This window comes from Rhyacophila brunnea, unplaced genomic scaffold (assembly GCF_057557595.1).
Source record: "Rhyacophila brunnea isolate RB1 unplaced genomic scaffold, BYU_Rbru_1.0 scaffold_21, whole genome shotgun sequence".
Classification (NCBI taxonomy): Eukaryota; Metazoa; Arthropoda; class Insecta; order Trichoptera; family Rhyacophilidae; genus Rhyacophila; species Rhyacophila brunnea.
The window spans coordinates 29,407,476-29,434,458 of NW_028232871.1; the positions used below are offsets into that span (position 1 = coordinate 29,407,476).

Genomic DNA, 26,983 nt, shown 5'->3' on the forward strand with positions numbered 1-26,983 from the left:
GGTGTAGAAACTTAACTAAAAACAAAGAACTTAATTCATAAAAATTTAAATAAACCAGTTTTAATATGTTTATCGGTTTATCTTATTATGATTAGTTTGTGAAAATTGATTGTATATATCGGTTAAAACGCATTTTAAATTTAAAGCGGCCATCTTTGGTTAGTTGGTTTGAGTGTTGCAAACATTGTGAAAAAATAAATTCCCGACATAATCAGTTGTCAATAAAGTGGCATGTCGCTGGAAAATGTATCGGGAAATGAATAAAAATCACCGACTTCGAGTGGAATTTCGTCAAACGGCTGTCAACTATGGAAAACCTATTTTAAACGATCCGAGAACCGATTTTTTTTAACCCATCGGACATGACGAATAAGGCACACAATCGCTCGCCAAACACCGGGAAAGCTGTAGGATAATAATATATAGGAGATAATTGAAATTACTAATGCATTATAGTAGGCACTCTTCATCAGTGTCATTCTTCAGTAAATTTACGGAGAAGGTGCACGTTCAAAATATTCTGCAAAATGACAAAACCATATCTTGAAATTTTGAAAAACTTAGTTTGTATTAGATACCTGCTAGAAATCACCGCGACTATATCTAATTATAATGAAAAGATAAAATTTCGCATTTATTAATCTCACCTATATTTTTCTTTTTTTATTACCTACCTACTTTTTACTATATACTGATGGTGGAAATCCGCCTCTTGGCCACCTCCGGCAAGCATAACCGCATTAGTGGGCTCCACACCCCATCAGAGGGCTTGGGTGCGGTCTGTTAATGGCTTTATAACTCTTCTATGTATTATTGGATGACTAAATTTGTCCAGCGATTGTTTTTACTTTGAACTATATGACTGCAGACAATTGGACTTCTTAGAGGGTCGGACCGACTGGTCGGCCATTGCGACTTGGTATCTACGATGGAAAATTTCTCAACCTCTATAAAGTTTGCGGCATTTTACGGCGAGTGAGAAGGTCTTTTCTCATCGAGAATTGACCGTAACACATTATATCGAAATAGGAATCACGCACATTCTAGTGCACATCAACCAGGGTCTTAGGAAGTTGCTTAGTTGCTGAGCGCCTAATATTTATTACGTCTGCATAACGGGTGTGGAAACGTGGCGGTTGGTGGAGGGAAAAGCAAATACCCCGAACGAATCACTGGTCTATGTGATGTTGTAAAAGTGTTATAGCCACAGTAGTTACTCATCAAACACATTCTAATAAATTTTCTTCCTATTCTTATCTTCAACACTTGAATTATTTCCATGAAATATCTACCTTTTATAAACAACAAAACTGATTAACAATTACTTAAGTTATTTGCTGATGTGTTTTATTTAATTGTATGAATTTGTTTTCCACTTATCTTCTGATTGAATAAATACTATTGACTTAATACGCTTTATCTTTGAAAGAGTAGACCAGTGATTCCCAACCGGGTACCGAGACAATTTGCAAATAGTTTCAGTTAGATATTCGCTTGACGGGTAATATTGAACAACTCCTAATATTTTTTTACTACAAAAGCAATTGATGGGAATTTTGGAATGATTTTAGTGTGATTGAATTATTATCACCTATGGAAAATTAATCTTTTCTAAGTTGGCAGCCATGTTGACATAATACTTAATATATTTTATCTATGTATGATACATCTTTTTTATCAGCGTTTATCTAATTACTGTGTATTTAACTGTATGTGTATAATAATTGATGCGGTCTAAGCTTTCACTAGAGTTATATCGCTGTATATTATTCTATAGTTACAGTTAAATCAGCGTTATAATGTGAATTCTTTGGTTTGGTACAAGTCTACCATGTTTTATTATTTGCTTTATGCTTTATAATTTTTGTACGTATTTACTCTTTATACTGTTTTTCTAATACCGCATAATATATTTCTTTGTTTTTTCAAAATGTCATGCTGTGAATGTCTTAAATTTATAATAAGAAAAGTATAATTAATGTAAAAAATAAATAAATTTGAATTTGAATTAATAAAACAATACCTTATGTAAGGTCGTGACAATTTCAAGTTTGGGTTTATGCACATTCCACATAATTTATGCATTTTTATATTTGCAGTTTTTTTATAAATTTAGATGATAATATTTGTTACAAATGAAATGATTTGCATAGGTTTTCTTCAATGTCTTTCACAAACTCTATAAAAAAAAAAACATGCAAAATCATTACAAAATAATATAATACAATGTTTGTTGGCTTCCTCCAACCGAAAAAGGTTGACAAAAACTACATTAGTCACTTGCCCATTTTTAATCGGAGATTGGAATTTTAAAAGGATTTTTATGATGACAGATTATTTTGGTTTTCATGTTTTACCAGTGTCATAGGTATGTCGACCTGGAATAATATGTGGTAAACATAGAAATGGTCATTTGAGACTTGCACGTCCTGTTAAGGTCGAAAATTAAGAATCTGGGGTATAGCACCCTTAAAAGTTATGCTTTTATCAATCCAAGCTTTCATTTTATTAATATTTAACATTATACCTAAGTATAGTGAAATATATTCAAAAAAATTTCTATTGGACTTTGCAATTGACGTGTAATTATAACGTTTTGGTTTTTTATTTACTATGCTATAAGGTTACCAAACAAGAAATATAAATTTTTAATTTATCTCAATAAGTTTATTGTGTATCAAGCTGTATGGCACGTTGTACCATCTTGTTGAAACCAAATATCGTCCAGATCAAAATCATCTAATTCATTCAAGAAAAAATCAGTAATTATGTTTCTGTTGCGTTCCCCATTGACAATAACTGCATTGCCAATTTCGTTTTCAATAAAATACTGTCCAATTACACCTCCAAAACCAAACTATTAATTTTTTGTGGATATAGTGTTTGTGTTTCAAGAATATTCATTACTCCAAATGCAACAATTATGCTGATTTATAAAGCCGCTTAACCAAAATGAGCTTCATCGATGAAGATGATTTTTTCATGATATAATGGGTCTGTTTCAAGTTGCTCTAAAGCCCGATCAGCAAAATTTCGACGCACCAAATGGTCACTCGGTCTAAGTTCTCGTTATAACTATTTAATATGCTTTCAAATTCAAATCTTTATGAAGAATATTCCATGTAGTGCCATAAGAAAGACCAAGTTATCGAGAACGATGTGTAATTGATTGTTCTGGATTTTCATACACACTTTGATTCACAACATCGATTTCAGCAGTAGGTTTACGTTTTTGACGAGTCTGATTCTTAACATCGTAAATATTACCATTTGACTCAAATTTTCCAATTAATTTATAAACAGCTCTGTCGGTCAATTATTTTAACCATAAATTTCACGTATTGCCCAAAACGTATCTCGAATAGATTCATTGTTGTTGTAATAAATTCTAACAATTTGTATACGCTGTACAACTTTTTTGTGTCTCTTTCATGATGATTTGCCAAACAATACTGAACACAAATAACAATTTTGGTGGGAATCAAAAAAAAATTACTGCTATGACGTTTTAAAAATCTATAGTAGTAATTTGATAACCCTTTACCTTTACATGATTGTATTATCATATATAATAATTTAAGTTTAATTAGTGAGAGAAATTGTAAGGTATTTGAAGGATCATTATTATTATAAATACTCATAGTGAAACATATTGAAACATGGAATAATTGTTTGTTTTGTTTCACAGTTTCGTGTCTTCTTTTATGACTTACTCGTTTTTTTAAGTAACCAATTTACCTGTAATGTTTTTGTCTTGATATTTCAGCCAATGAATACCCCGTACCCAGTGACAAACGCGTACGGCCAGTTCACCCCAGCCCAGTATGCTAATTTCTTAGATATCCCTCCTCCGTCCCTGGTGCCCGTCGCCAACACCATGAACATCCCTCCCCTGCACCAGCCCGTCCCTCAGCAGCTCATGGTGCCCTCTTGGGGACAGCCGCAGCCGCCGCCGCAGCCCCTTCTCATGCCCGCCGCTGATGACCCGCTCAAGAGAGAAGGTAATTTTATTGTCGTTCACCATAAAGATACTTCTCAACACTCAATTACTCTTTGAATACGAGTGCATTCTATTGAAAGCTCAACTTTGTCTTGGATAAAACTGATTCAAATACTTCATGAAGTTGTTAAAATAATAGTTTGATTGCTTCGTAAGTATATAATAGCTACTGCACTCCTTTTTTTATTAATGTGATTGAATACATGAAAATAGTGATCATGGCTCTCACATCCTGAAGCGGGTCCCGACGTTATTACCTTTGACGGGCCCCCTTACCTATCGTTAAAATTAAAGGCAGTGTGATGCTCTACAGTGGCGTTTTATAAATGGTGTTCATGGTAAAATTAAGGGTATTAAGTCTATTTTCAATACGTTCATCCACTTGAGTTATCGAGTGATAATTTCACAATTTAAAATTGCATTGCACAACCATATATTTTTAAATACAACCACTGAAGACAAATAGCGCCTTTTTTTATTATTAGAGCAAATTTGTGATCTGTGTTTATCTCACTTATCTGGTCGACTCGTCACGCCAGGGCCCCAGGGTAGAGCCCTGTCAGCCGTCCCCTTGTGGGGGGCCATGATTGTGATATTCATATTATGCTCTACCTGGTAAAATATTTTGAAAAATAGTACATACAGTATAACCCCTATTTTACGTTTTTTAAGGGACTGAAAAAAAAAAAACCTAATTGGAGGGAAAATGTAAAAGGGGGTTATTGAAAAAAAGAACATTTAAATTTTATGTTCTAAAAAAATAACGTTTTTTTAAAAAACAACATTCAATTAAAATTTTTATTGAAAAATCGGGCCAATCACAGCGTTGCTCGCCGACCAATCACCCTGCGCCGTTCTAAAGATACGGAGTTTTCCCTCCAAACACCTTACGCTGTTCGAATGTCACGACTCAATCATTGTCAAGTGCGCGTAACTCGCATATTTTGAATATATCCGACGTAAATCGCGGGAAAGAAAAACGTAAATGCGGGTATTAAATGTACTGAAATACATCGGGACTGAAAAAATTACATGCAATTGCCGGGAAAATGTGAATTCCGGACACGTAAAAACCAGGTTATACTGTATACACAATTACTTTCTAGTTTTAAAATTAAAATTAAATATTCATAATAATATATCTATAACTAGGTAGGTAGGTAAGTTTAATGGTTTTTTCGAAGACCTGGAACTGAACCCCCGGAATCCGGGTTCTGATTTTAAATTTTATAGAACAAAACCTTTAAAAAATATTGAGAGGTTCAAACAGCTCTGGTTGTAAAACGGTGTCGGTTTATCGAAATATACTATAATATAATATATATAATTACGGTGTTGTGCATTTGTAACAATGTTTTTATATTCCTGGAAAGTGATATAATTAGTTTTAAATATAGTTTTTTTCTTACATTTGTACGCAATCAATGCAATGACTTTTAATTCAAAACTTTAATGTCATATGAATCAAAATTTTCTTTATTTAAATTGAAGGCTTTGCCACCAGTCGGTATTCATATTCATTCATATTTCTTAATTCGTTTATGCATATGGGACAATTATTGTTTACGGTCGCTACCTATTCAGCGTTGCGGGTTCACGGATCCTGGTATACTGGCTGCTTCCAGTGATAACGACTGAAAACTGCTATAATCGATAATACATACATAATTAGCTATGCTATTTTCAATTTTACAACTAATTTTCGTCGGTCAAGGTACCTAGATGTTATGATCGATAGTGAACTTGTTTTGGAGTTATTGTAAACGGCAAGCTTTTATTTAAAACTATAAGTTACTGTAATATTATTTATGAATTGTTTATCCCTAATAAAATAAATTCAATTGAGCGTTCATTTACAATTTTGAAAGAATTCACAGTCCTTCATAGTATTAGATTTTTTATCTGTATCGTAAAATTCGTAATTTTTTTACTCAGTCAACATTAATCGAATGGCTTCGGTGTTGTTATATATTAATATATTTTTTAAAGAATTTAATTTATCATCTGACATGATGCAAATTGTATTTACATAACATTATATAAATATTTTGTATTTGAAGTTTGTGATGCATATTACAATTTGAGACAATTGATAGCTAAAATGAATTACTTCTGCTACTTACTTCAAGGAAAAATTACAGGTAAATACCATTGTCAATTGTTTACACCTGCCGAAAGAGTGAAATTTATGTTTGAATATTCTTTATTGGTAATGGAAATCTATCTGACCAATGAAAGAATTAATTGTTTGTTTTTCAAAATATATTTTATGAATTGCTTCAATTGAAACAATGAAACATTCATATAACCGTTAATATATTGAATAAATTAAGTAAAATCCATAATTTATAATAGAATAATTCAAACATAAAATTTATTTCTAATCATAAATATTTAAACAGCATTATATTAGAACAATTTTCATAATACATTGTAATTTTTTCAGATGATTCCTTCGATATTGATTTTATTGACATTTGATTTAGGAAGCGATAGGTAAAAAAAAAACCGAAATTTTCTTGAATAAATGGAGAATTCATTATGCCAAAAAAAATATTAGAAAACTCTTTCTTACTAAAATACATAAGTTTGTTTGCTTTTTACACTATATTTAATCACTTTTGAGTAATCGTTTGTAATGCGGGATGTTAATTTGTGTTCGGTTAGCGATTGCATCTGAGATGCGAAACCAGCGCGCCACGCTCGCCAATCAGAAGGACGGCTATGTCCAAAAGGCGAAGGTGCTCAAGAGAGAACTGGAGTCGTTGAAGGCGCAGCGGACCGAGCTGCGAGGCGACTCCAGGCGATCGCCGAGTCCCGACAGTCAAAGGTTCTTGAAAGAGAACGCCAAACTTCAGGTGTGTCACGTTAATTAGAGTTGTTCTTTTATGTTACAGCTTTTACTGATCACAAATTAATTAAAGCTATCGGGTAATTACTTATAACATTATTTATATCAAAGCATCGTTTCGTGATTCAACAATGAATTTACTACATATTTTGTGAACCTAATTCGTAATTCATAATTCTTTCAGTGAACTTTCACTTTTATTGTAGGATAAGAGGTAAAAGAAAAAGTTTTTGAATAATGTGTTCTTTAAGATTTAAAACAATTAAAATACTAGTTTGCTGTATCAATTATGTCAGAAAAACGCCAGTGATGGAAGAGCGGTAATGTTTCGGGTTCGAATCCCGGGCTTGGAAATTTCAATCTGTGTTTGGATCCAGAGCATAGACCTGACAAGTTGAGCAACTGAAAACACCCGTTTCTTGTAAAGAATTCTGTTGAGAAACACATTGAATTGTGCCAAATAAAAAATAATATATGTTGGAAAGCTCATAATCTTAATGTTTTCTTTCGGTTCATTGGTTCGAATCCAACGAGCTAGGTCGGATAATATTTACATTGTTTTTCATTCAATTGAGATTTAGATACCTATTATATAGTGTGGAGATCCGTATGCTTTGTCTGTCGTTTTAAATGGACATGGAAATTTAGATGTCGACACATTTGTTTTAAATTTAAGTTTATTTTTTAATCCAGCTAACTTTTATCAACTGTTTCAGATGATAATAAATTTTATATTGATTGTGATATTACAATTATAGCCACTCATATCGTATAGACAAATATTATTACCATAATCGCAAGGAGCAAATTGCAAGGCAAACATTTGGATGAGTGATCCTGCTTACATCTTAAACGGCGGTGTGATATCTGCAGAGAAGAGAACCGGTTAATATCAGTCGCCGTCCTATCGGATAAGTCCAGTCATAGTTTCTACAGAAAATAATTTATTCAGCTGCCTTTTGTCGGGGGTTCGATTTAATCTTTTTCTATTCGATCGTCAATATCTTGCAGGCGGAGATCCAAAACAAACTGAAGACGATGAACAACGTGATCGACATGTTGAATGGGATTATCGGCGAGAAGTCGACGTCTCTGGAGCCGAAGGAGAAGTCGAAAGGTCGCAAGCCCGCCAAAAGTAATTCGTCTTCTCAGTCGGATTCGTCGTCTCGGAGCTCATCCGTTGAAAATGATAAGCACTCTTCCACTCGGAGTAAGCACAAATCAAGGTATTTCATATTCTGTATTTTTTTTAAATTATTTTTTTTAATTTTTTAATATTTATCGTGTAAGACAGATATGAAATTAAAATTTTGATATTGTCATTATGTTGTACATTGGGCAATATTTTTTAATATTCATTATAAAGTTAATGCAGAATGGAAATGATTTGATCGCTAATGGTACAAGTGAACTATAGTGTGTATAATTTGGTATCAAAATCCAAATTAATACGAATTCACATAATATACCTACATTTCTTTTAATGGAATAACATGTTTTATTGACAAAAAACATAATATGGTTATTAAAACTCAAAATTATTGTATTTATGAATATCTAATCAACTGCTAATTTAATGGAAAGAGGGAATTTTATGTTACTTTAATTAAACCATTGACTTGATCTTTTGCATCTTTTTAGCATTGATTTAACATGTTTAAAAATTGGTAAATTACCACTTTCTCTCCAAGCCAGAGTACAATATACTCATCAACATAGTAGAGGTTGGTTCAGCTGATCTGTTTTTATGATGGGTATTCGTTATCAATTCATACAACGCATCGAGACCATGTTCCGGTTTCTACATATAATGTACAAAAATTTACATGTAAATTTAAGTGTCATGGGATTCAAACCGATGGACTTAGAGGGGGACATTTGGTCCGGTACTCAGATAATTATAAAATATAGTGTGTTTTATATAGATTTCACTGCTATTTTATATTCAGCAGTATGAGCAAAGATGTGAAAGACAAATATTATATTGGAAGAAAGTAATATTGTTTGATATGAATACACAACACAATCGCACTAACAGTATGACATCTTTTCTTCTGGAGGTGTAATTAGAATTAAAACCAATTATGTCCAATTGCAAAAATGATTATTTACCAATCAAAACCATGTATGTGGTCATCAATAAATTTAATGTGTGTATCGTGGAGCAATTTATTTATACAATATCGTTTTAATAATAAATTGTATTTTAAATACATGTGATTTTCTTTTTCATAGCATTGTATATTATATAATAATATGTATTCAAGGTGTTGACATGAAATGTTAATTAAATGTTTGTTCTTTTTTGTATTCTTCGATTAGTTAAAAAAATATTAGTTTTATGAAATATCTATTTCAGCTTTTCGGTGAAAGTGATAACGAACGACTTATGAAGAAATTATGTGATTTGGTGTAAAATTATTATATTTAAATTTATTTATTCTAAATATATATAATGTTTGTTCTTGAAATGTTAAAGTAGTTGTGAATAATTAAATGTATCTATGATTGAAAAAAATACATGAAAATAAAAAATGAAAATGGTTTACCTATTTTTACATAAATCGTATGTGGCGAATGATGATGTTTCTGTCTTTTATTTCTAGGAAATAAGTTGACCTTTAAATATGTTTTAAACACCCGTTTACCTAAAATGAAGGAAGTTCAATCACTATTAAATTCGGTTATGAAAATGTATTGTTAAAATAAGAAATCTTGTCATTATAAATAATATAATAATAAATAATAATATGTCGTCATATTAAATATTTGTTTTTTTATTCATAATTTATTTCATAACAAAATATTTTCTTCATTTTAATGAACAGTAGTCTTGATTATTGAGATTGTTGATAATCGAACGATGGTTGTAATGTTAAAAAATTATGTATCACACTGATTTGGGGAACAAGATTCATTGCTAAACTGAAAAATTTTTAATTTAAAGCCTGCAATCATAATATTATTCATTAATTTTCTCATATCACAGAAGGTAACAACATAAATAATTATGATTTTTCTATGCCTCACGATATTACTATGGCAGTATCTGACAGACTACAGATTTTTAATGACACATTGTATGTAGCACGAAGCTCTTACTACGATTGCTGTAATACCGATATATTGTGGCTTAGTATTTCATAATTATTCTAACAGATGTCACGGTGTGTTTCATTTTTTAGATTATGCAAATCAATCGATAGTGGCTAGTAATTTGAGTTTAAAGTCAGGCGAGATAACTCACAAAATTAACATGAAACATAACGTAAACACGGTTCTTGTCGGTTTACACTTTACAGGAAGCCAGCAACAAACAAATTTTGAAAATAGCCGATATACTGGATTATTTGTTGGTTAGGTTAGGTTAGGTTTTCATTTTTGAATTTTGCCAAAATCAGCTATGAAAATTGAATTAATGTTCGTATTGAATCTATTAAAACTAGAGACCGTATAGTATAAGGTCATCTCTGAACTGAGCGAACTGTGCTGCAGTGAAATGTTTTATCTACAATTTACATGTAACCATCTCGCTAAGGCATAGAACCGGTTAAATTGTTTCAGTATTTATGTTTGTATCATGGTAATGTAATATTATATAAACAACTTATACATACACTGGAATATATTGTATTGTCATATGAAATCTACAATTAAATTTTTATGAATATGTAAACTTCAATCAGTTTATAATGTATCGCATTTGTAGATGTATCTTTTTCAGGTTATCGTGAATCTGCAGCATTATAAAAATAATTTACAGTAAGGCAATCGTAAAAAATTATTAACTATTTACTGTTATCAAAATGCTTGGAGTCAATTATATATCGGTCTTATATATTATAGTACGGTTTGCAGGTCGATACCTCGGTCGGACTCCAGTGACAAGAAGTTCAACTATGTGTATTACGACCCCGAGATGCACTGGTGCCGTCTCTGCAATGAATTTCCCAGCTCTGCTAAAGAGTATTTGAACCATCTGCATACACCACACCATCACAAGTAAGAAATTTGTCTTCAAGTCCTGCGCTTAACATTTCTTGCTACAGTACCACAAACTTATCTGTAGAATTTAATTGATAAGTCATCGTCGCCTAACTGAACAGAATCTGACAGTAGAATCAAATATTATTCAGTATGGCGCTATGGGGATGTGAATAAGAACGAGGGTAGGTAAGGTTGCAATGATAAGACTCGGATAGGATGCGTGTGTTTACGAGAAATACCCAGTTTCTTCTTTGACCATGTCCGATCCTAATAGGATCATATGGGCCTCGACAGAGTGGAGGTTTGTATTAACAGATTTAATTTTTATGAGAAATGGATGTCAGCCTCTTGCTCAACCTATTAGGTCCATACAAATTGAAAAACAATATGTGTACTTGCCAGACCCAGGATCCGAACCTGGGACCCTCGACACTATAGGCCGGCGCTTAAGCCACGCGGCCATCGAGGGTAGTAATTATGAGAAATACCCAGTTTATACCCTCATAAAAAATACAAATTTTATGACAATGTAAAATACTATGATTACGACAGTGGATCAAATTACGTAGTTAAGAAATACTACTGCTAGTAGTAAGATAGTAAATGACAATGCGAATTTATAAGTATTACGTAAAAAAGTGACATCGGATGTGCTTCTACTGAAATGCTTGGTAAGAGTGTGTTTGAGTTTCTGAGTCCATTATTTATTGACTGAAAATTTGCTGCGTGTGTTACTATTTTGCAATGACACTGAAATGCATGTTTGGGTACTGTTCGGTTATACCGGAGGCAGCGGAAAACGCATTTTGAAAATAGTCGATAAACTGGATTATTTGTTAGTTTGGGTTAGTTTAGGTTCGGTTAGGTTGGGTTAGGTTAGGTTAGGTTTGGTTAGGTTAACCTAACAAATAATCCAGTTTATCGGCTATTTTCAAAATGCGTTTTCCGCTGCCTCCGGTATAACCGAACAGTACCCATGTTTGATTATTAGTTGCTTAGTCAGGTGTGTTTTTGGTTTGTAAATTCTAAATAAATATTGTAATTTTCTAGATAATGGCTTTGTTTCACAAGTATCGTTTTTGCGATTTTGAACAATATGATGTTGCGATATACATTTTAGTTATGAAGTAATGGTTTTATCAAGTCATGCTGGATGGTAGGGTATCCAATTCCTACAGCGTCAATAGACTCCTTATTTACCTAATACCACTTATACCGATAAGTTTGTGGGATTGTACTTAACTATTTTATCAATCTATTCTAAAGAAAATAGATTATGTTAAAGGGACTTTTTTTTAATGTTTTGGTAATGAACTTCAATATTCTCATTATCGTTGGCTCTTCAATCCTGTGTGGATCTCAGCAACCTCCAAGATATCTCGCCATGCCTGGCCATTGTGAACTCTCTTACTATCGTAAGTTCTCTGGTTTTGAAGACCCAGTGCGTATGTATTAATACAGTCAAGCCATCTATCTCAATTTGAGTCTGTCAATTTTTCTTGTTCTCTCCGGGTTTGTTGTCAGTATTTTTGAGTAATTATTTCCTACATGCTTGCAACATAATCCACCCGTCGTAAGTATACCACCTTTACAAGTTACATTATTCTTGGCTCCGCAAACATGTGATGGAGCTCAGTATCGTATCTTGTTTGTCAGATGCCATTTTTTATTGCTCCGAACAATGGGTTTGAAGAGTATCTTGTATAACCTATGTTTTAATCCACTTAATTAATTTTCAGAGCTGCAGCGGTCCACATGGAAGCTCCTTGGCACAAAGGTCCTAATGTCAATGAAGGCATGCCCAACTACCCTGGTGCTCCTACGAAAAGGACGCCGATCAAAGGTACACGTATACTCCAATGTCTTTTAATTAAATCAATGTACATCCCGCCTGTGACACCAACAGACATGTATCACTGCTTGCTTTATTATAGTTAACTTTGTAAGGGTATGGCATATTTTTGACTTCGATAGCAGCTACCAAATTGATCACCACACCAAGAGGATTCAATAAATGCCACTGCAAATTATTAGTTATCTAGTTTTGGGCAATAATAAAAGGATAAACCAACAAAAATACTGTCATAAGCTTGTCTTGTGTGATATTTTGTGTTGTAGTATTTTCACCACAGGGTGGGTGTCATGTGTTATTGACATACTGCCGCCATATGAATGAATGACTATCAAGCTGAGATCTGGATGTGAGTGTGCAATAAAATATGACAAAATGTGGTCTATGGTCTATGATAAGTGCAATTGAAGTAATGATGGTATTTGAGTGTTAGTTTGGCTACTGGAAAAATAAAACACAATGTTTATAAACTTCACCATGATACAATTACATTTTAATTGTGTCTTGTTTGGTTTGAGTACATTTACTTTACAAAGTGGAGTTGGTAGAGCAGCCGATAATGAAGCCGTGGCGTGGATCGCAGGTTTGATCGTGTAGTTGGTCAAATGGATTAAATGTTGTTTTTCTTTTATAAAATATCTATTTTAAAAAAGTGAAACAATATTTTTATTTTCAATTCAATACTAAATATGAAACAATAGTCAACTTTCAAGTCCAGTAAGTATGGCTGTCCTAGCAGACACGCTTAGCCACTGCAATACAAATATATAATATTATTGGTTGTCGTGTAGGTCTGCAATTCTTTGTTCCGTCAACTGCGTGGTACTGCAAACTGTGTGATCAGTGGATTGGAGACCTCCATTGCGCTTCTGCCCATCTGAAGTCGTTGCTGCATTCTCAAAACTATACCGTGAGTATTAGAACAATTAGAATTTCGTTAATAATGCTGATCTGACCATAGTAGCTATTGTGAAGCCGAAAAAATGAATTATGCCTTGTTTACGGAGATGACCACATGATTTTTTAACTTTGCCAACAGCATGGTTACTGTTTTTGATTCAGATGACACTTATTTTGAATTTTTTTTATGTATTACATGCAGGGCTTGCATCAGTAGATAACCCGTGGCATTCTTGTTTTAGTTTGTCTATCTGGAGGGAGTTCTGGCTCGTTCTCTCTGACCTTTGACTCATTCTCATCCTGCTTGCGAAATTTCTAGAATCATAGAACTCATTAAATACTGATATTCTTGGAATAACAGAATGTGGTGATTGATATATGAAAATGTTATATTTTTTTTTATCTCTAGTTACAGTCATATGTTTTCAAATCTTCCTGCTGAGGATTTTTTTTACTTTGTTTATCTAGAATTTTGCCGAGCTGAATCCTCACTGGGAGATGGACTGGATGTCGGACAGGCAGAAGTATTTTGAGAAAAACCGCAAGCAAGCCGACGCAGCGCCCCCTCCTGCGCCCGCCCCCCCTCCTGTCACTTCCGTCTCCGCTACTGTGTCTAACCCCATCGCCGTCCCGCCGGAAGAACAATACGCCCCCCACACCATCTCCTTCCAGGCAGACGGCATTCATACCAAGCGCAAGAAGACTGAACCGCCTTCTGTGAGTATACATATCAACTAAAATGTGTATAATAACTTCCAAAATGGAAAAACTAACTCTCTCCCAAAACCAAACTAATGACGTTAATTAACACAACTTTACTTCACCCGCCGGCACTTCAAATTAATTTAATTTTTATAGAAGAGTTCATGGAACCATTCTTAAATATATTTGATTAAAACCCTAAATATCCCTTTTATTTGATTTTATTTATACATATTTTTACCCGTTAGTGCGTCACTGTATTGTGTTTATATTATGACCGCTGCCAGATTTACAAATTTTTAATACAGGTATTCTTAGGAAAGAACATTGAATGTATTGCAACATTATGTATATTTTAAATTTCTCAGGAAGAAGCAAAGGCTGCGGTGAACCCGAAACAGAGCAAAAGAAAGAATGACAAAAAGAAGAAAGCTAAGAAAAGGAAGCAGCAGTCTTCCAGCGAGTCAAGTGACTCCTCCGACTCCTCGGACAGCAGCGTAGAAAAAAAGAAAAGTAAAAATGACAAAGGTAGACAGTATTTCACTTATTATGTTTGTTTAGCATGCAACAACGTCAGGAAACCTTTTTACAATCAATGTTTTGACGACATTTGATTTTAAATCGGCTGTTATTTTGGTTAGTGCTCATATTCCTATGGCATTTCACATGTGCGCAGACTGCATAAGCCATAACGACTAATTAGTCTAATAATAATAATAAATAAAGAATAACTGATAACTTCCGAAAAAGGTACAGACTCTTTATGTCAAAATATTGACTTCATTGATTTTAATTTACGTTTCATGATGGAAAGATACTTACTGTAATGATCTCGCCGTGGGAGCATTATTTAAAATAGGTGTATATAACAGAATGCAGTTTAATTATTGGTCTTTGTCGAAGCAGAAAGTTAATATTCAAAATACATATTCTTTTTTGTAGATATAAAGAAATCTGGGCATAGAGCTACTCCGGTTGGTGGAAGTGGGGAACGAGAGCGGGGCTCTGACGACCGGATGTTGTCGCAGTGGATGTCCTCGCAGGACAGCACTCTCACTGACCACGACAGAAAGATATTGGAAGACCTGAAGATTAGGTAATAATATATACTATTTATTATTAGTAATTAATGAGGCTCTCAATTTGTGCAGCAAACGCTTGTAATTAACTCATGATGTGGTGATTTTTGACGAAACTGCTGCAATTCGTCCATTGCATTCATTCCATTACGCAATGACATTTTTTATGACATTCGCTAATAAGCAGATCAACCGTTATTTCATGTAATGTAATTCATGTAATGTAGTTCTTCAGTAATGTTACGTTTCATGCATACGGCTCTAAGAATTTGGATTGTAGCAAGAAGGAGTCTTTCACGCGATGGCAATTCTGTTACGTTTTTAATCTGGTGGAGCCACAGAAAAATAACTAATTTGTATGTTGGCCATCTTTATCTTGAGCAGTATTCGTTTCAGTAATATACATATGACATACTCTATTTTGTTGATTATTAATCTAAATAAGTCTGTTACAGGCAGTTATAGCAAATTGACCATGTTTCGTGTTGAAAATGATCAATGCATGTACAGTAAAACCTCGTTAGTAAGAACACTGATAATTCGAAATTTTCGCAAAAAAAAAGTCCCTTGAACATTATTTTCATAAAAAACCAATTCGAAATGATTTCAGAGTCCTGGCATAGAAAAATATTCAATAAATCGTAATAAAGTACACTATTTCATGAGCCAGTCATTGAAAATTGTGAGAGACTTTAGAGGCACAACTGCACTCCACTCAAAGGAAAAACAATAACTCACATGTTTCAGGGCTGTAGGTATTTAATTGTTGATTGTTTATTGGATTTTCACATAGTTTTACTGAGAACCAGTGCCAAACAATTGTGTTGACAAATTGGAAAAATTAAAAATATTTCGTATTTTTCTATAATTCTAGTATAAAAGTATGTAATATTATATAGAGATGCATTTTTCTTGCTTGTTTTTCGTGTTTTTATCGTCTGACAAATTTTGGGGACTTAGGAGTGAACAAATAACACACCGGTATTGTGGTCAGAAACGGCGAGGTTTATTACATTAATATTACTATAAGACTACATATTTGTAAAATTATTTTAGAGCCGCGGTATGAACATGTTTACTGTTCGATGATAAATCGATTCTCCTCTTTCAAAATGGCTGCTTTGGCGCATGCGCGCCAAGATCGTTGGTCTTTAAACCCTGCCGCTGCAATCATTTGGCGCTACGAGCTGTCTCACATCGCTTTTAAGCGATGATTTTTACGCTAAAAGCATTTGACAAAAATGCGGCGTTGCCGTTATTGAATTCTAAAAAATTCTTAAATTCAATTTATCGATTAATGACACATGGTATTTGCACAGATTTTAATTTGAAAGAATTGTATCAGAAATTTGGTAGGCACATCTATGGATCCAAAACAAAATTAATGAAAATCCAAAAAAAAAAAAAAAATTTTTGAAAATTTTTATATTTTTCTCCCATACATTTCGTAATTCGAATTTTTTTTCGATTTTCGGTCCTATGGAATTCGTATTAATGAGGTTCTACTCTAGTAATAAATTAACACAACAATACAGTATTATGAGGTTACATGTAAATTGTATGTAAAACATTTCACCGTAGCACAGTTCGCCGTGAGCTTTCTTATAGGAAAGAGATGACCGTATATCCTACGGTCTCCAATTTTATTAGATTCAATATGAACATTAATTCAATTTTCTTAGTTGATGTTGGCAAAATTCATGAATTCAAGAATGAAAACCTAAACTAACAAATAATCCAGTATATCGGCTATTTTCAAAATTTGTTTGCTGCTGGCTTTTTATAAAGTGTAAACCGACAAGAACCGTGTTTTATTTAGACATGAATTTTATGCCAGTAGGTACTATACGACCCAAAGAGGTTGGACGGTCTTTAATATACGTCCATATATTTCCGATACAACATTTCACGGTGAAGTGTGCTACGGCGAACTTCATACGTACAAGTTTCCGGACACGGTATTATGAATGGTCGTGACAAATTCATAGGGACCATACAATAATTTACGGAGTCAACTGTTTCAATGAATGTGAAATTGTGTTGATATGCTTGCGGTTTTGACATATATTATAAGCAAGAATATTTGCAATGCGGAATTACTTAAAGCTTCTTTTATTATTAAGGGGGGACATGCTCGTCGAAGGTCAAAATTGAGTTTTTATTGTATTTTCAAACCATGATCCTGGACACTCCTTAAACGTTGTAGATAATCTATTTATATAATTTTGAAGCCTTATTATCCTTTATAGTTATTTTAAACATTTTATGACTGCATAAAGTATTTTTGTTACATAAAATAGTATTCTTTTAAACCTCTCGCTCTAATGTTTTAGAATATGGTCATATTTCGGTACATAACTGTGCAGTGGTGTTAAGATTTTTTACATTTATTAATTTTTAAATGCATTTATAAAACTATTAGTATAATTTATTACGAGATAATTTTTGTAAAATATTCACGATAAAAAATTATATTGATAATCTCTGTGATCCCAAATTTGACAAGAATTAGGCATTTTATTATTCAAAAATCGGCAAGATTAACACATTTGAAGATGATTCTAAAGATACTTATTATAAGCTATGTCTTTGACCATTCAAGTGTGATAAACATCTTATGAATAATGATTGCTTTATAATAATTATTGACCTAAGAATAAGGTAGTGTTTTTTTGAAATACGCCATTTCTTTTGTCATTCCCCAGTGGTTAAGCTACAACATACGGCCGTAGCCATAAATTGACAAACTATAATTAAAGTAGGGAGTAAAATTATGTTAACGCGCGTGTTTGAACATGTACCTAACCGAATTTTTTTTTATTTTTTTTTAAACGGTACATGTTCAAACACGCGCGTCAATATAATTTTACTCCTTACTTCAATTATAGTTTGTCAATTTATGGCTACGGCCGTATGTTGTAGCTTAACCACTGGGGAATGACAAAAGAAATGGTGTATTCCAAAAAAACACTACCTTATTCTTAGGTCAATAATTATTATAAAGCAATCATTATTCATAAGATGTTTATCACACTTGAATGATCAAAGACATAGCTTATAATAAGTATCTTTAGAATCATCTTCAAATGTGTTAATCTTGCCGATTTTTTGAATAATAAAATGCCTAATTCTTGTCAAATTTGGGATCACAGAGATTATCAATATAATTTTTTATCGTGAATATTTTACAAAAATTATCTCGTAATAAATTATACTAATAGTTTTATAAATGCGTTTAAAAATTAATAAATGTAAGAAATCTTAACACCACTGCACAATTATGTACCGAAATATGACTATATTCTAAAACATTAGAGCGAGAGGTTTAAAAGAATACTATTTTATGTAACAAAAATACTTTATGCAGTCATCAAATGTTTAAAATAACTATAAAGGATAATAAGGCTTCAAAATTATATAAAAAGATTATCTACAACGTTTAAGGAGTGTCCAGGATCATGGTTTGAAAATACAATAAAAACTCAATTTTGACCTACGACGAGCACGTGGGCCGTTAAGTATCACTACTCTTTTTCAGCTACAATTTCATATATTTATGGTGTCTTTTAACTAATAATAAAATAAAAAAAATTTGCTTTTCGGTTGAAGGGTAAAAAGTCGAGCTGGAGAGAAGTCAGAGCAGCGAGTGGACGGGAGGGTGGTTTCACGAGAAAGAGAGGCGAGAGAGCTTCTCAACATCAGAGCCGAGAAGGAGAGAGAGAGCAAGAAATTGGAGAAACGCTGGGACAGCGAAAAGAAGGCCAGGAATAATTATGAAGACGTGAACAAGATGAAACCTTTCCAGAAAGTTCCTCCTCTGGAGTCGAGGGACTTCAAGCCATATTCAAGCGTTCGGCGGGAGAGAGAGAAGGAACAAGATGCGAACGAGACCCACTTTGACAAGCAAGTAGTGGAGAAAAGCAAGAAACCACCCACTACAGGCATTCAGATTGACTCCAAGAAGATGCCTTTTATTGGTTAGTAAATCTTATGTTTTTGTCCATTTCATCTCAGTCTGTCCCAGTGAACTTAAATTTTGGGTGCCCTTTTGTAAACAAGCTTAGAACCTGCATTTGGCATACAAATATAAAGGGTTAGCTGCAAATTTCTAATATTAAGTTTAATTTTTTGTATGTAAACTAACTTTGAGATTCGTAACTATCTGCCTAGAGCAGTGGTCGGCAAACCACGGCTCGCTAGCCACACGTGGCTCTTTGGCCCCTTGCGTGTGGCTCTTCCACAAATGACCACGTACGGACTAAAACAGTGAAAGATAAAACAGTCAAAATATCTTCGAATATAACCAACCAGCAAATCGAAGATCTTAAATTGGTTTCAGCTTTATTAATAGTAGTTGACGAGTTTTGTGACATAAATGATACAGTACAAATTTGTATGATTTATTTCATCTACAGGTAATAAAGAACTTTTAGGATTATTGCCACTCAAAGGTCAAACATGTGGAGAGGATATTGTAAATGCTGTAATTGAGTGCATGGAAAAATATCATATTCTATTCTATAAAATTGTGCCAATTTCAACAGATAGGGCGAAAAGTATGACCGGTGTAGGAAAAGGGAAAAAAATAAGCACATTGCATCATTCGTCAAAAAGCGCTTTGTGCACAGACATTTCCAAAGGAAATTTGAAAAGTTATCTCTTAATTATCGCCAATTAAACTGCAGGGGAAGGAAACACATTTTTTCGATGTTAGAAGAAGTTATTTCATTCGAAAACAAATTATCCATTTTTGCTTAAGATTTCGAAAGAGAATCTTCGATTCACTTTCAAAGCTTGCTGAAACATCGCTACAAAAATAATTCTGATATTGACATTTGCTATTTAAAAACAACAATTTTAAATATGAGAGAGGCTTTTGTCAACAGGTTTCAGGAGTTCAGAAACAGCAAAGCGACGTTAGTCTTTGTTAAAAAAACCTCTTAATGCTACGGTAACAGAATTAATTTTTTCTCCCTTTAATGTTGACATTGGCAACTTTGAAATTTGGAAATGCAATTGTTGGATTTAAAAAATTAAGAATTATGGAGCTCTAAATTTCAACGTCTCTGTGCTGATTTGGACATGTCAGAGAAAAACAAATATGAATATGGTTCATAGCACAAGTAGTCTACTTTGAAAGACATGGAGAAGGAAGACATGATGATTTTAAAACACCTGGAATAGTATTCCTGACTCATAATATGATCAATTGAAAAAACTAGCGTTTGCTGTTCTTTCCCTTTCCGGTTCCTACACATTCATGCGAACAATCTTTTGCAAGCATGAACCTTATGAAGAGTAAATTGAGAAGTCGTCTTATTGATGATAACCTGGAATCGTGCCTAAAATTAAAAACAACTACAATCCTGACTTACCCAAACTTTTCAAGGAGATGGATGGCAATTATTAATTTAAAGAGAATAATTGATGTAATTTAAATCTCTATAGACTTTTATATACTTAATTGATTTAATTTTATGGATACCTTACTTACAATTTAATTTTTATCAATAAATAATATTATTAAGTTAGACATCAAGTTTTTTTCAGTGTACCTACCTATAGTTTAATTAAGACTTAAAACTTTAATTAAAGTTTATTAAGTTAATAATCAGTGTACCTACATCTACAGTTTGAGTTTAAGAAATTTGGCTCTTCAAAGAAATCGCAATCGTTGTACTGTTGATATTTGGCTCTCTTGACTAATGAGTTTGCCGACCACTGGCCTAGAGCGTGGCTGCCCAATTCTGGGAAGGCAGACTAGACAACTCGAAATTAAAGAAATTCACCTTTTCAAGCAGTTGTGTGTATTAAATGTTCTTAAAAAAATTCACGACTTTATTGGTGCATTTGGTAGTGTGCTTGACTGTCAACTAAAATGTTGGTGGTTCAATGTTGACTGTGGGCGTTTTTCAAATCATAGAATCAACTATGTCTATTCATCATTGCAAATCAATCTTATTGTGTCACTTGTAAAAAAAAATCACTTCAATAAAATAAGCATCATTCACTGTACTGTTCAAATGCCTGAATGGAAGTGTTGAACATGTTAATGGATAAAATATTAGGAAGAATTTAATATATAAGATATATTAAATCGATAAATGTAATATTCACAGGAAAGATGCCTCTGTACAAATCACTGACAGTGAAGCCCCTCCCGGCTAAGGTTGAGGTGGAGAAACTAGCGATGCACAACTTCATGGAGAATTACGAGATCGCTAAGAAAAAGCGCGATGAGATCAATGCACAGATACAAAAGTCTGTCACCGAGTTTAAAGAGAAACTCAAGACGTCGCTGACAACGGGGACAGACAAGGACAAGATACAGCTCCCGGCTCCTGGCCTGGTGCACCCCGTCGCCCTCAGCTCTAACCTCAGTGCCGCTTCTGCTGCACCACCTCCTTCTCCATTGCCGAATATGACTTCCTCTTCGCAGTTCAGCTCGAATGCAGTTCTCAAAGCGCCCCCACTCAAAAATATTATACCTATCAAGACCTTTCCGCAGACTATTCATCGGTAATTTTATATCTTTGTATTAATTTTGTGAGAATATGTCAGATTATGAGATAGATCCGAGCAAAATGTCGAGCTTTTTTTTAAATAGTTTTGATGTAATTTGATCAGTATGTGCATTTGTTTATTAGCGCTGTCAAATGTCTGGATAAATCGGACCATCAATTTTATTTTTGCATGTTATATCAACGTTCAGGCGAATAGACTTTTATACAATTTGCTATTTCATACATTTCTTCAAATTTCAATTTTTTGTTTATGTATGCGTAAATATTTCGCCTATATATACTTAGCAGTGTTGATACGGACAAAAAGAAATAAATGACTCATAAACTTCATGCGATCGAGACTAAGATAGAATTAGGCATTCTGAAGGCGGCGAATCTTTTGCTTCAATCGGCCGTTCGTACAACTTAGGCCGGTGTACGATATTTTCAATTTTCTAAAACAAAAATTATGTATAATTGAATATGTTCAAAATTGTGGAAAAATATCTTCAAAGACACAGCATAGTGACAGATGAAATGGAGAGATCTTTGTCTAGATTGCACTACTTTTGAACATTCAACATTCGTACACATTTTCGGGAACCAATTATGTACGAAAGTTGAGGACCACCGGTATTGAAGGTTTTTGCAAGACATATATAGTTGCCAACCAAAAATTAATTGAAGTACATTGCGGTATATTGATTAATTTGTATAATATTACACAACATCCCTGCGATTCAGTGCAATACAATATTGGATTGTAAAGTCACACTATTGACAAAAGTCTTTGCAATAACCATAAACGTGGCCCCCACAAGGGTGGGGGGGGGGGGGCTGACAGGGCTCTTAACCTGGGGGCCGTGCATGCCAGGTTGACCAGTTAAGTGACACAAATTTGCTCTAATAGTAAAAAAGTCGCGTGTGGTGCTATTTTACTTGAAAACAATTAACATTTCCAAATATGTGGTGCAGTTCGATTGATATAATTAATTGATAATTAACGTGTAGATATTCATTTAAATTATTTTTAGTGTGTTTCCAAACTAATAAAAATGGCTATTTATCAAATATATTGAAGGGCACTTGTTACTTGGCTACCATAAAAAGGGATTGCGATCAGTGCTTTATAATAGAATGCCGAGTGCCGCCAACTCAATAATTCAAGTGGATTTATATATACTAAGAATGCATGAAACGCCTTTAATTTAACCTTGGGGAATCCTGAGGTTCCATTATGGAATACCATTTAAGGGACACTAGTGCAGAACATCACACTGCCCCTAACCTTAGTGATAGGTATGGGGGCCCGCTTCAGGATTTGGGGGTCATGACCATAAACCTCACTTTATTATAGGCACATAGTTTGTATTTAGACTTGCCCGTTTACACGATGTTTCAAACTGTAATGTACATGTATTTCTTTGCACATTTCATTCATCTGTGCGGCGCACTGTTATACATTCTCCTGGTGTCTAGTCAGCAGTGCTGAATTGTCCTATACCATAAAGTTGCTTTGATCGATTTTGATTTTATATTTACGATATTTTCAAAACCGACTAGGAATAGACTGAAAAATAATGTAAATATTGCATTATAAATACCAACCAAATAATACATTATATTGACATTTTAACGAATACGTGTGAAAATAAAATGTACCCGATCAAAGTCACACCATTACTTCGATACCTATTTTTTTTCTGCTTTTTTTAGTTTATATGTGGGATTTCAAACCCATCCCTACTGATAGGGTATCAAAGTCACCCCGTGAGTTAGTCAATAAAATAAAAATATGAAAACGTATTCTCAATCAAAAAAATAAACAAAAAAATTTACAGGTTTGTATTATAACATTAATTATTCATCATGTTATCAAAAAAGTACAGGGTAAACAACAAAGAACTAGGAACATTTTTATACGAGACCAAAATTACAATACAAAATAACATAAAACATAAAATAAAATAATTTAAACTTCTTTGATATCAGTGTGCTGATCAAAGCGATACACAACAGTATTTATATCAAGGTAAATTATTTCAGGGTCGGGTAAAAATTTTATAATATCGTCTTTACAAATAATGGAAACATTATTTTCTACAGCAATAAACACGTTCCTTCCACCTTTACTTTTATATCCCATAACTAACTAAATAACTATCAGACTAAGTCGATTCTATTTAAAATTTCTTTGACGACGCATACATATTGATACAATTTGTCACGTTTCAATAAAAAATTTCCAAGAATATAATCTCCAATTTTTAGTGTAGATGGTTTTGATGTAGTCTGAGGATTTATAGTGTTGTCAGTCTGATCAGGATTGATAATAGTCACTGTTTGTTATGAGACACTGCTTCCCGAGACCGCTTTATATTGGCGGCTAGTCGCTGTGACAACACGGATATTTATGTCTCTTCAATAGCGATAAGGCCCAATCCTTTCCAGGTATATTATTTCTAAAAACAGGTACTGTTCTACCTTGCTGTTCTAAATAATATTTCACGAACATTTGTAAATCTTGAATTTTTAAGGGAAATCCCCAGTCGCCACATTTAGTAGCTGCTCTATGAGTGCATCGTCTTCTGTGTCGGTAAAAATTGTAACACTCCCAACTTTCCTTGTGTGTTTTCCATTTAATTTATTGTGGAGGATTCCAAAAGAGATTTTATACTGCCGAGAAGTTACCTTGATAGATAAAGTTTTGTTTTTTATTTTTAAAACCGCTTCTTCCAATGTGTCATTCGTGTAGTTTTGGTAAGCTCTCAAACCTAGTTTTCTTTTGTACTGTCGCACCATCTTATTCTGAAATTGAAAACATGGAAATTAAAAAAAAATTCACAAGAATATTCTTAAAATTTAGCAACAACAACATCTTCAGTATTAAGTGTGGGGGCGACTTTGATACCCCGTATCAATGACGCCCCACAACCTAAATCAGCATATCACACAAAAGTGTACGTAATCTCAATAAATTAGAATTTTAAATATGAAAAAGAAATAGTGATGTCACTATTGTATTTAAATAATCATTGGATTAATATGATAATATTAAAAGGATACTCACATTTTATAACTCTTCAAATAAGACACCAAATTCACCTTGATGTTTACAGATACCGATATACAACAAATAGGACACTTAATTACCGTATTTGTAGTTTGACAGGTAGACCATAGATTTTTCTTTTAAAATAACTTATAATCATACCATTACGGTAGGTACTATATTGTCAATTTCAAAAACATGTTCAAAGTATCAAAGTAGCCCCTCGATTTCAATGACGCCCGATTTGACGGCATTCAATTTAATGCATTCATAATTTTTGACATTTTACGTAACGCAATTGCGGTTGTTTATCAGTCGTCCTATTGATATGGGACAGTGCAGCCAATGAAGTTTTATATCACTGTCGTCGACAGTGGGGTCTGTACAATTTCTCATCTCTATAAGCGGCAGTGACATAATTTCCAGTTAATATGGAGTGATAAAAAGAAATACGAGGAATCTATGCTCTTGACACAATCAATTCCAATAGGTACTACTTTTGTTATGGTTGGATATTCTTGATTTGCCTTCTCCAAAATAATGCAATGCTTCTTTCATTAAATTTCACTTCAATGGATCTTACGATATAATATCAATCAATTTGTCTTTAACTATTCTACGTGATAATATGATCATATCATGTCAAGGATTTAGCAAGTGCTATTCTTATCCAATCATATTTTTGGTGCTATAATAAGTTTGGGAAATGTTTTGCACCCATGTTTGAGACTGTTTTAAAACATTTTACTACAAAATGTAATTGTATTATAGATCTATCTTTATTAATCCCTAATAATTTCGTTAATTGTGTTTAGTTTTTTATCAGTTTTATATAAGAATCATTTCTGCGGAGTGCTGAACCGCCCACCCCCCTTGGATCCCTTTGACATATCTGCGGAAGCTTTACTTTTGGACATTCCCCGAGCGACCGACATTTCCGATTGCCCGCCCACGCACACCGAGATAAAATCGGCTGTGAAAAGGCTCAAGAACGGAAAGGCACCGGGGGGAGACGGGATTCATCCTGAATTCCTCAAGTACAGCTTGAGCGCAATCCTGCACCCTATGTTTCATCTGATGACAAAGGTGTGGGAAGAAGAGCGCTGCCCAAGGGACTGGGTGAACGGTGAAATCATCACACTTCTTAAAAAAGGTGACCCTCTAAGCTGCGACAATTACCGAGGCATTACGCTACTCAGTGTTCCGGGAAAGATTTTGGCAAACATCATTTTGATGAGAATAAGGGACCCAATAATGCACGTCCTCAGGAAAAACCAAGCCGGGTTTCTACCTGGTCGAGCGTGTGCAGACCAAATCCACAACCTTCGATGTCTTCTCCAGCAGAGCCATGAGTTGAACAGTCCGATGGCCTGCTGTTTTGTGGATTATGAGAAGGCTTTCGACAGTCCGCACCGCCCCTCCCTCTGGATGATACTGGGAGCATACGGGATCCCTCCCAAGATCATTGCCATAATCAAAAGCCTGCACGAGAATAGCGAATGCTGTGTCAGAATTGGAGACACTGTCACGGAATGGTTCGGGGTCACGACCGGAGTCAGACAGGGTTGTGTCCTTGCACCGTTTCTCTTTATCATTCTCTTTGACTTCATACTACGGAAGTCAATACCACCCGACCGAGGCATACCTGTTACCCCCACGGTGAAGCTATGCGACCTGGAATACGCCGATGATGCTGTCCTATTCGACAACTCAATCGAGGGCATTCAAGAGACAATCGACAGGTTGCATAACAACTCCTCTCGCGTTGGTTTGAAAATCAACGCGAAGAAAACCAACGTCTTGTGCAATAGCACCTGTCCTGATCCAGATTTCCCTCTGATTAGCGATGGACAGAGCATCGAGAGCGTCGACAGCTTCAAGTACCTGGGGGTACACATCACGGGAGATGGCATTTTGCAGAAAGAGCTCGCTATCCGAATGGGAATGGCTGGAGCAACATTCAACTCGATGCGAAATGTCTGGGACTCACGATTGTACTCGGTCAAAACCAAATGCCGCCTATTCGACGCTTGCATTCTGACGGTGCTGCTTTACGG

General features: G+C 34.1%; 1 protein-coding gene across 3 annotated transcripts in view; it reads left to right on the forward strand.

The window, feature by feature from the left end:
• The window catches only part of LOC147070929 (uncharacterized), a 43,874-nt gene that overhangs the window by 9,507 nt on the left and 7,384 nt on the right, over positions 1 to 26,983 (forward strand). For 2 of the 3 annotated variants that reach the window (XM_085949024.1, XM_085949023.1), the window contains 11 exons: positions 3,767 to 4,001; positions 6,668 to 6,858; positions 7,863 to 8,077; positions 10,710 to 10,853; positions 12,578 to 12,681; positions 13,482 to 13,600; positions 14,059 to 14,307; positions 14,661 to 14,820; positions 15,235 to 15,388; positions 18,981 to 19,348; positions 21,491 to 21,890. In XM_085949024.1, coding sequence (XP_085805150.1) covers positions 3,767 to 4,001; positions 6,668 to 6,858; positions 7,863 to 8,077; positions 10,710 to 10,853; positions 12,578 to 12,681; positions 13,482 to 13,600; positions 14,059 to 14,307; positions 14,661 to 14,820; positions 15,235 to 15,388; positions 18,981 to 19,348; positions 21,491 to 21,890 — 2,339 coding nt within the window. Of the gene's footprint in view, positions 1 to 3,766; positions 4,002 to 6,667; positions 6,859 to 7,862; positions 8,078 to 10,697; positions 10,854 to 12,577; positions 12,682 to 13,481; positions 13,601 to 14,058; positions 14,308 to 14,660; positions 14,821 to 15,234; positions 15,389 to 18,980; positions 19,349 to 21,490; positions 21,891 to 26,983 lie in introns of all 3 variants that reach the window. The other variant, XM_085949022.1, reaches the window with a different exon arrangement.